Source organism: Barbus barbus, assembly GCF_936440315.1.
Source record: "Barbus barbus genome assembly, chromosome: 46".
Classification (NCBI taxonomy): Eukaryota; Metazoa; Chordata; class Actinopteri; order Cypriniformes; family Cyprinidae; genus Barbus; species Barbus barbus.
In genome coordinates, this window is record NC_136724.1 from 16,371,502 (window position 1) to 16,383,055 (window position 11,554).

Genomic DNA, 11,554 nt, shown 5'->3' on the forward strand with positions numbered 1-11,554 from the left:
GATGGGGTCGTACAAGAAAGCGTTCACAAAACGTCCTCGTCTCTCTGAGCCAATAGGCGCGCAGCAGTTCATGTAACGCCCGTTCCCATTGGATAACATCGTACAGTGGTTTAGAAACGGCGAATCTCATTGGCGCTGCTTTCAAGACTGATTTATGCACTCGTTCACTGACTGTACGGACCTCAGCAAGGGTATTCCACTATAACGGGGTTTGCCCTACAGCCGGTCTACATCATTGCCAGTGATTACCTTTTTTTGGTATGAGTCATCCAGTTATTCGTGAGCAATGAGCCATTGTTAACTTCTCTCAATAATAAAACCTATGAGTAAAGGTGTTTTTTTTTCTTTTTGAAAAAGAACATTTCACTCTTCATAGTTTCTTCCTTTCTCATTTTTTAAGGACCCTGCAGAAATACCTTCAGCTCGCTTAAATTGTTCAGCTGGTTTGCTGTTTGACCAGACCAACGACTTAGGTTTCCTAAACCCTTCTAAAACCATGCTGAGTGACCACCTAAAGACCACCAAACCATCATATGCTGGTTTAAGGTGATTTTTTTTTAGCAGGGTAAAGAGACCTGGCAATCAATAAAATCCAGTGAAATGTAATGTTCATGTTATCGTCGCTGTAGGCCAGATCCATGTGATTTACACATTTAGCAGACACTCTTATACAAAGAGGCTTACAAAGAGGAACAAAAGCAATTTGTCAAAAAGCCAACAATGTTCGTAATATAAAATGCCAGGGTTAAGAGGAGAAATATTTTTTCTTTTGTGTGTGTGATTACACTTAGTATATTACACATACACATGAGCTCGTTTCTTTCTTCCAGTTTTGCCTTTAGAGTGTTTGTTTGCTTAAGACATAAGCGTATCACAGATATCTTTGTAAGTTTAAACAATAAGCATGTTGTCAGGCATTACCAGATAATTGCATGACAACACAGTCAACAGCAGTCTCTAAGTATCACATTGTGTGCTGAGGTACAATTTGCATGAAAACGCAAGTCATAATCATGAACTAAGGCTTATGGTCTGTTACAGTTTCAACAAAAATGTTAATGTGAAAAAAAATATACACTTAGGTTTACTAACTGAAATTCATACTCAAGGTAATTGTGTGAGCTAATAGTACACACTGTTAAAAATAAAAGTTCTTTATGGCTCCATAAATAACCTTTCATATCAAGAACCATTTTTGGGTTCACCAAAGAACCTTTCAATGAACAGCTCTTAAAAGAACCCTTTTTTATAGTTTGAAGAGCATTTGAATAATTTAAAGAACTTTTTTCCACTATACAGAACCTTTTGTGCAATGGAAAGGTTCCATGGATGTTAAAGATTCTTCATGGATCCATCAATCCCAATAAAGAACCTTTATTTTTAAGAGTGTACAACCTTTTTATTGCACGAAAGGTTCTTTATAGTGGAAAATGTTATTCAGATTATTATATGTTCTTCACATTGAGAAAAAGAAAGTTCTTTAACTTTTCACTGAAATGTTCTTTGAGGGACCAGAATGATTCATCTTATGGCATTGCTTTTGGAACCTTTATTTTTAAAAGCGTAGAGCCATTTTCTTACCATTATACTTTCTTTTGCAATCACTCAAGCAGACATTTACCTAGAAGCAAAATAATCAAGTTCGACCCACCCTGTGCAAGTTCAACCCACTCTTTGGGTCATTTCAGTTCGTCAATTTAAGTCGTAAAGCTTTGCAATGTTAGCAAATGTTTTAACTTGAGTTGCTGGAGACCGAGGAACAATAGTGAACTGTGCCATGGCAACAGAGGCCATATGCCAGTGGTGAGTATAATTGCTCCATCCCACCCCCTCCCCACTGCTCACACTACTGCACAACCAAACCCCAGACCATGCAGTCCTAATCCGTTTCTAGGCATCCTGAATATACACTGCCAAATCACACAGATTACTAGAGTGCTTTACCCCAGTGCACACCAGAACCTCTTGGAAATATTATACAAAAGCTTTGAGATAATTTTTTGCATGCATTGTTGATCTATGTTGATATATTACTAGTTTTAGTGTGACTTAAACACTGGGACTAAACAGAGAAAGCAAACACAACACACTTAAAAAGATAAGATGTCTGGCTTCATGCCTATATCTGCCGTTGTAGTTATTAACGGATCTGTTCATTCATTTACTTTTAGAATACCGTTTAATCAGTGTCAAGGACCGCTTTTACTACCATTGGCCCCCACATGCTGCTCATTTGGGAGTGTCACATTTCCTGACTGAGGGGCAATCATTTCATTAATGGTTTGTTTCTGAGGCTTAGTTTACCACAAATGCCATTCCCCAGGCAGACGTGCTTTGCAGGAACAGCCTCCTGAGGAGACAATGATGAGGGGTGGCGAGCAGCACACCTGCTAATTCCCCTCGAGGCTCCATGTATCCACTTGCAATGCGACCCTGTGCTATGCAGCAGTCATCAGGAGACCATAAACAAGGGGAGCACCGGCATAATTGATACTGCTGCTTGACGTCAACCGGCCCACTGGTGACTTCCCAGTTGTTTTGACTGCTGCATGTGGTTTTGAAAAAAAAAAGAAGAAGAAGAAAATATGTGAATGTGACAGTTCTGTCTTTTTTTCCATACAATTTCTATGTATAATTTAAATAGATGTAGAAATGTGACTTTCTTTGCACTTGACTGACATTTTAAAAATGGTGAGTGAAAAGAGTGGTGTACATTAAAACACTACCTATACAACAAATTGCCATCTTGTGGTGATACAAGGTAAGTGTTAGGTTTTTTTTTTTTTTTTTTTTTTTTACCCTGCTTTAGATCAAGGGTTTTTAAACTGAGCTCTGGGGAAAATTTTACTAAAAAAAAAAAAAAATACAAAAAGAAGAATATTTTTTCAAATTAAAATAAAGTACATTTGCCTTAAAAATGAATAAATACTACACATAAAGGTACTACTGTGAGTAAAAAATATTTTCCAAATTTATAATATAATTTTTTTACAGTATAAATTGGATATTTAAACAAGTAAATATATAGCTGCATTATAAATTGTAGGATGGGGGTCACTTGCACAAGCATGATAATATTTGGTGGTCTGTGGCATCTAACAAATAGATTGAAAACCTATGATTTAGATTGGAACATATTTGTGAGAAAACAAACAAAAACATGTGTGGATAACATTATGTAGCTAATTGAATTAATTATGTTTGACAGCATCTCTGGTCTGGTCACTTTTTCATCATACAATTTACATTGCTATTGTACCCCTTTAGAGTTACAAATTAATTCATGTTAAAAACATAACTTTAGTACAAATTTTGTACTAGAATTCTAACTTTATGCATTTTCTTATTTAAAATGTAATAAGGCATCAAAAATCATTCTCGTTTGTTCACAAATATCTTGAAAAATAAATCAGTTTTTAGTTTATTGCAATATACGGTAGCAAAATATGAATAACATTGTTCATATTAGCATATTTAAATATATTTCTGACAACATTCTCTGACGTGAGTTAATGTGGAGGTCACGCGGTTCATTTTGAACATTTATTTTTATTATTTTAGACCCGACTCATTATAAGACATATTATTATCACGCAATGTACTGAAAACAGCAATTGCAGAAAAACACCACAAGATGGCAATCTTGCATCAGAAATAAATCCATCAAATGCACGCACACAATGCAAGACTCTACCTAAAAAGTTGTATAGACATACAAGCTAAACTTTTATCCTCTCCAGTCCTCATCGTGCAGGTTTAAAAGTCAAGTTTTAGCAGATAACATGGGTTCATCCTTCATCCACCAAACATCTTCCATCAAAAGCTTCCACTCTCTGCTCAAGCACCAGGCACTGAAACCTAATGAACCTTGTTGGTAACCATGTTAAACTGGCCTGAAGTTACCTGAGCTCATGACTAGTTCCATGCATAATTCATCTCCTCAGTAATCTACTCACCTTCAGAGAAGGAATCTGACTCCATTAGCCTGTCTACCTGCCCTGGAGAAGGACTTAAGTTTGGAGTCTGTTAACAGGTAAGAAAGCGAGTTATCTTCTGTGGGATTTGGAGCAGTATTGCACTAGTGAAGCAATTTTTTGCTTCCTACTTCTGCAGTCAGCCATTGTAAAGCTCAATAGATATGAAGGCTGTATAATTTTTAGAACTAGTTAATATTCTATGAAGGCTCATTACAAAAAATGGAATTATTCAGGGGTGGGGGTTGGAGGTTATCAGAGAATCCATGTCAAACTATTGTTTGGACAGGTATTTATATATATTCTCTGCAATAACCTTCCAATGGATGTCCTTTCTTATAAACAGAGAGACTGCTTGTAACTTATGTAAACAAAAAGTCAACCAGGTCTGGGTTGATGTGGAAAGAGTGACGTTGTAAGTCTCAAACCAAACGTCATTTCCCTGCAAACAGAACGTTCCCCGTTAGTTTTCCTTTTGGTAACAAAATAAGAATGTTCTGTGAATGTTTTGTTGTTTCTTCTTAATCAAAAGCTAACCTTCCCAGAACATTGTAGGGAGTTTTTTACACCTTTTGTGACAACCTAAAGGGAACCTACACAGAACATTCCCTAATGGTTACTTGTAGGTATTAGATTTACAACCAAAAGCTAACCTTTCCAGAATGTTGCAGGGAGTTTTTTGTTTTTGTGACAACCTTGAGAACCTACACAGAACATCACAAAGGGTTTTATTTCTTTAAAAAATAATAATAATATTTTTTATATCATTTTTATTTTGTTAAAGCATTCCCAAAACATCCTGGGAACCAAAAACTGCTAGCTATTGGTTGTATCTTCTTCACCACCCAGGAGAACTATGCCTAACCTACTGTCTTATCCAATATATTAACGGTCTCTTTGTTCTTTTGATGTTAAGGTAATGGTTTAAGATCATGGCTGAACAAAGGCAACGGGCCCTGTCCACATCAGGAGAGGCTCTGTACCAGGTTCTTGGCCTTGACAAGAACTGCACTCATGATGACATCAAGAGGTCCTACAGGTAAGACGTGATCCACAACCTATTTGTCCCAAGGTGCATTTACTGTATGAAGTTTGGGTTCTACTGGGGGTGAACGAGGGAGCAAAGGATAGAGAAAGTGCCAAACTGCGACTCATTCCTCTATAATCTCAGCCTTCAGTTGCAGTGGAGCAGCATGAATATAATATGACTTCCACAAAACTAAAATATTCATTACGCTGAACAGATGGCATCCCTTATTTTACTGGGATCAGGAATGATGAAGGAATCTTAGATACAAGAGCATGTTCAGAGGTGCATGAATGATTCTGCACTATAATTTACATAGCTCCATGGAAACGTGCCAACCTTGCCTTTGGTGGTAATATCTTGATGCTTATACCATAACGTGTTTTCACTTGTCAGTTGGTTTAACAAAACGTTATGCTGCAGCAGAGCTGGGCAACCTGGGAAAACATGGAGAAAAAATATTAATAGCATCATTCTTTGTCATACATATAGGAGAATGTATTTGTAAGACAGTAAATAGCAGCTAAAAATGTATAGCATAAGTATTGGAACAGTTGCCTCGCAGGTCTTTCTAAGTGATCAGCTGTGTCCTGTTGTATTAATTCTTCAGATATTAAAAACAGGGAATGCATCGTATCAGTTATATCCATTACTTCTGCATTCTGAATCTTGCATTCGATGATGACACACAAACCAGGATGAAGATGAGGGAGCTGACTTTGAGAGAAAAGCAAGCAAATTGTATGCTAAAAGAAAAGAGGAAGTCAGTTAGAGCTATAGCAAAAATAAAGGGCATGGAAAAATCAAGAGTTTGGAAACCACCAGCGACACCAGCAACCAACAACCACCTGATCGGCTGAGAAAACAACAGTAGTTGATGACAGACAAATCATAAAAGCTGTGAAAATTAACCCTAAAAGACATGTCTGTAAAATCACCAACAACTTCCAGAAAGCTGGGGTGATGCTCTGACAATCTACTGTCCTCAGGAGACTTTGGCACAGAATTACAGATGCTACACAGCAAGATGCAAACCTCTGACCAGCACCAAAAATAGAAAGGCAAGATTAGAGTTTGCAAAAAAGCACAAAGGTGAGCTAGAAGAGTTTTGGAACTGTGTTTATGGACCGAAGAGACAAAGATGAACCTTTATCTAAGTGATGGGAAAGCAAAAATGTGGAGAAAAAAAGGGAACTGCAAATGATCCCAAGCATACAGCCTCATCTGTGATGGTACAAAACCCTCTTGCCTACCAATATTCAAGGAAATGCCACCAGATTCATTGGGAAGTGCTTCATATTGCATCAGGACAATGACCCAAAACACCCTACCAGTTCAGTCAAGGAATTTATAAGGGCAAAGAAATGGAAAGTCTTAGATTGCCCAAGTCAATCTCCAGATTTAAATCTTATTGAACATGAATTTCAGCAGCTGAAGAGGAGAGTAAAGGCAGAAACTCCCCAAAACAAGCAACAATTGGAATTGGCTGCATTAAAGGCTGGGAAAAGTATTTCAAAGGAATGGACCAAGAGTCTGGTGATGTCTATGGGTCACAGACTCACTGCTGTGATTGTTCGCAAGGGATCTGCAACTAAACAATAGCTTTTAATCTTTTAAATCTGCCTTATGTTCAACTGTCCCAATTTGCAATTTATGCAAAACCTGTGCTGTTTCTGTGCCTTGTATGCTAAAACACGAAGATGTCAGAGAGCTTCATTAGACAACTTCATTTCTAACACCATATTGATGTTCCAACAATTATAGTGTCTAATTGTTCTAATTTACACATTGTTCAAGCAGGCATTTATATGGTTAGCATTTTAACAGCACTTGTTTGCTGTTAATGAATATATAATCATCACAACTCTTGCAGACGCCATTGGCTTAATCAAAAATTAACAAGCAAGCATGCTCGGAGCATAATAAATTATAGATAATTGTTTTGTTTTTGGTTCAGCTAAAAAAAAAAAAGCTTATTTTCATGTAATGATTTTAAGATTAAAATTCTTAGCTTTTTTTTTTGTATTAATAGGTTTATACTACTTTAAAAATATTTATAGTTTGCTATCTGATCATCCACAACCATTTTGAGCTTAAGGATATTCCATTTCACAGCATTATAAAATGTCAAACTCTTCCTGACTTTTGAAGAGTGTTTGCGCAGAGTTTGGACATGCTGGCATTCATTCAGAGCAGACCTGAACTGAGTCAGTGACAGAGACATTTGCAATGCACTGCTGGTTCTAATGGGAAAAATGTCAGACTTGGTGACTTTCCTCTCTTCAGCACCCCTCATGTGCCGAGGAGCTTTTGGAGGCACTAATGGGGTCTGCGGTCTTTCCGACAAATAGACAGGTCAAGCAGTATGCGCACAAGACAGCTAGCAGCAAAAGATCACACCCTGCTGAGATCATCAAACAGACAGACAGCATTTTAAACTGGCACATGTTAATGAGTGTCCTCTTACTGTGCGCGAGTCCAGAAGTATTTGTGTTTCCTTTTTTAAGCTAATGGTTGTTTTATGTCACTCTCATTAGGGGAATACAAAGAAATACAGCGAGAATGTGCACTTTGACTTTTTTCTAAGTTCATTTAAATATACTTCCTGACATTTACATTGATCTTAGGGTCTTTCAACAACTTCTGTTCTTTACATTTGCATTCCTAAGACTTCCATATGATTCTCAGCTCTTAGCAGTCAGTTTTTCGGAAAAAAAAATCATTTTTAAATATCCTCGCCTGTTTTTTTGTTTTGTTTTAGGAAGCTCGCTTTGAAATATCATCCTGACAAGAACCCAGAGAACCCCGATGCCACTGACAAATTTAAAGAGCTCAACAATGCTCATGCGGTGCTGTCTGACGTCACTAAGAGGAACATTTATGACAAGTACGGCTCCCTGGGTCTGTATGTGTCGCAGCAGTTTGGGGAGGAGAATGTGAACACTTACTTTATGCTCTCCAGCTGGTGGGCAAAGGTGCGGTATCATCCTTTTTTGTTTGCTTACATTAAAAATGAGCACTTTAGGGAACACTTTTTGCCTGACCTGACCCTTGAAATCTACTCCTGTTGGTGTAACCTACACATTAAATAATATTAATGACATTATATATTAGTCTACCATTTAAAAACTAATTTTATTGGTCATTTTAAATAATATTTTTGCAGCTAATTAAGTGAATTTTTTCCCCATGTACTTGATTTTGTATGTACTTGAAACAATGTTTAAATATTTAAATATTATTTTATAACCAAAATGTGTTTATATTAGCTTCATGGACTACCAAAAATACTTCTAAAGCCTTTATTAAGCTTTGTTAAAAAAAAATTCAACATTTACTTATACATTATTAATTTAAAAAATTGTATCTGTTCATAATTTTTAATGGACCTTAGCTAACAGTGAACAAAGAATGTTAAACACTATAATAAATGTATTGCTCATTATCAGATAATGCATTAACTAATGGAACCTAATTGTAAAGTGTTATCCAAAAATGTGTATAAAAAGACAGAATGAGAATGAATATTGTAATATTAACTCTGAAAGATAAATCATAGAATATTATTGCAAAATGAACAAGTCAATAAAGCTTTATCCTAATTTATATAAATGCATCTACTCACTAGTCATATTTTATATTTACATTATAGTATTTGTTACAGTGTATTTATGTGAGTAATACTACTAAACCACATTTATTTAATTAGCTATTTCTTTTGCTAATATTGTTTTGCTGTTATAATAAATTACATGTTATATTATTATGTATGAACTTAATATATCCTAAGTAAATTATTTAACTTCCTAATGCAATAGTATATAATACAGATTCTGTAATGTCGATATTTTGAATGCATTTTTATCTAAACTAAACCCTGACACTGTGTGCCCGTCTGATTTTGAACATTCTCATTTATAGGGTCTGTTTGCCATCTGTGGCTTGCTGACAGGTTGCTATTTCTGTTGTTGTCTGTGCTGCTGTTTCAACTGCTGTTGTGGGAAGTGCAAACCGCACACACCTGGAGAAGAGGACCCGGAGTTCTATGTGTCTCCCGAAGACCTGGAGGAGCAGATCCGTACGGACAACGAGAGAGGTAAAAGGACATACTGACGTGTTCTATAGGTGGTCACACTCAGTTTTGAAATGGCATACGAGCACAGAACACACCTCAGTCACCCTACAGCCAGAAAAAAATGGATGAAAATGGTTAAAAGAAGCACATCCCAAAATTACTGCATCACATTTTGTTCTCAATAACAGCATCTTCTAAATGTCTTAAATGTTAATCTTCAAAACAGAATGTTCTATGGAAAGCGGAAAGACTTTATAAAGACTTAAATATTACATATTGTGCTAAAATTGATTTCGAAATGGCTTTATATGATAATTTTCTAATTAAAAACATGTATTAAATACTTAACAAGAACAACAAGCTTTGATGTAGCAGATCATGGCTTATCAGTTGAGGGAAGTGCTTTTAAGAAGGTTCAACTAACGTAATAACTCATCCTACTTACAAAAATAAATAGTTGATACTTCTGAGCCAGATGTTTGGATATAATACGCTGTTGTTCTGTCAGTGAGCTGTAGGAGGTTTATTACATCTTGTGCTGCAGTCCCTCACAAAAGTGATAATTACAGTCTGAGTCATTTATCAAAGTGTGTTTGCATACTAGTTTTTTATAGAATTCTCACAATAAAAATAAACAATGTTTTCTTTCCCTGCATTTGAAAGGCAGCACGCAAGATGGCACAGACAAAAAGCCTTGTTTTGTCTTATATTAGATTCAAGCTACGTCTATGTAAAAATACTCTGTGGACAAATCAAGTTGACTTGCGCTTCCATTTTAGTTGACTTCTATTCACCTAGACAAGCTGAGAACACAAAGCACACAAGATCCCGCTTTTTATACTAATGAAGTATAGACGGCACCTGTTTTATAGCATTTATATTTGTGTAGCATGAGAAAAAAACGCAACTGGAATGTTTAAGGCACAGAAACGTAAAATAGTCCATGTGATATCAGTGGTTCAACCGTAACTTTACTTTTTGTGCACAAAGAAAACAAAAATAACAAACATTCCAGTTGCATTGCTGTGTATGTAGGGTCAGAAGCTCTCAGATTTCATCAAAAATATCTTACAAAGGTCTTACAGGTTTGGAACGACATTAGGGTGAGTAACTACCCCTTTAGATAATATATATTAGTGTACCATGTAAAAACTATTTTATTATAATATTTCGGCAGCTGACTATTTAGGCTACCTGAAAACTTATTTTTGTCTCTTTCATAGCATTCATATTAATGTTTCCTAGAATAATGTTTCCTAGACTTCATATCCTGCTGATGTCGTCTCTAAAAATCCACCCCTGTGGTCTTAGTATCAGAAAACTCTCAGCATTAGGTAAGCCAATGGACAGTGGGCTGCCCTTCAAATCAGTGATACTGAGCCAGCTCAATGAGGTCAGAAAAGCGCAGCCAGCAGGGGCAGGCTAACAGCAGATTGCTGGGACGTCCTTGGAGCGTACAAAACACTTTTCATTTCAGCAGGAAGTTCAATTAGGAGTGTGAAATGGCATGGCATTAGATGCTGTAACCTCTTGTATATCCCATATTGAACATATGTGACCTCTTTTACCTGTGATTTTGGTTTTCCAGATGGCGACACTCCGATTGTGATGCAGCCAACCAATGCTAGTGAGAAGACCCAGCTGATCGGTGATGGACACAGAACATATACCTAAATGAAAAAATATGACGATAGATATTAATTTTAAAATTCTTTTTGAATATATTGGTGTCTTTTACAATATACTGTTTATGTTAGGACTGAGAAAGCTAAAAATACTCAACTTCTTAACCTTTGTTTAGCCGTGCTGTCTGTAAATAACAGATATTATATTATTCTTATGCTTCATGTGGAATTAAAACTGATAATGTGATAAAAACTGATGAATGATTCTCCTTTAAATAATATTATGTACACTCAAAAAAAATGTAAGATTCTTGTATTTAAATTTTCCATATAAAATTTTTATCCATTTGGACATTTTTAACATAAACTAATAAACGGAATGTGACACACATTTGTCAGTCATTCATTCAGTTATTTATTGTGAAAACAATTACATTTATTCAGTTAAAAAGTATGAACATTGTTCAAATATAGCTGTGGAATTTTCAGTTAACTGCAATTAGTTAAAATGTATGAGATGGAAAGAAATGTGATTTATTGATTATAAATGTGTATTCTGTCTATTAGTATTTAACACTAAAATAGTTAAAAGTCTACTAGTATTAACATTTATTAGTACTATTACAGAAATCTTACCTGTTCCATTTATGTATGACTGACAAATATGTAACACAATAGGTTTATTAGTTTGTCTATGTTAAAAGTGTGTCATGTGAAATGTCATATGCCAATCAAATTCATAAATTCTAAATTTAGACCAATTTTTGGAGTGCATATCTTACAGGTTTTCAAAATATAAATTCAGATATTTCTGTACATTTAACAGTGATTAAACAACCAGGGGCGACAACTG

General features: G+C 35.7%; 1 protein-coding gene across 1 annotated transcript; it reads left to right on the plus strand.

Annotated features, from left to right (window-relative positions):
• Positions 1-3,903: 3,903 nt before the first annotated feature.
• LOC306864720 (dnaJ homolog subfamily C member 5-like) lies at positions 3,904-10,750 on the plus strand (the record flags this gene model as incomplete). Its single annotated transcript, XM_079408912.1, has 5 exons — positions 3,904-4,033; positions 4,891-5,013; positions 7,763-7,976; positions 8,923-9,097; positions 10,665-10,750. Exons 2-5 carry the CDS (start codon positions 4,907-4,909, stop codon positions 10,748-10,750), a joined length of 582 nt encoding a protein of 193 aa, XP_079265038.1. The 5' UTR covers positions 3,904-4,033; positions 4,891-4,906.
• Positions 10,751-11,554: the final 804 nt, after the last annotated feature.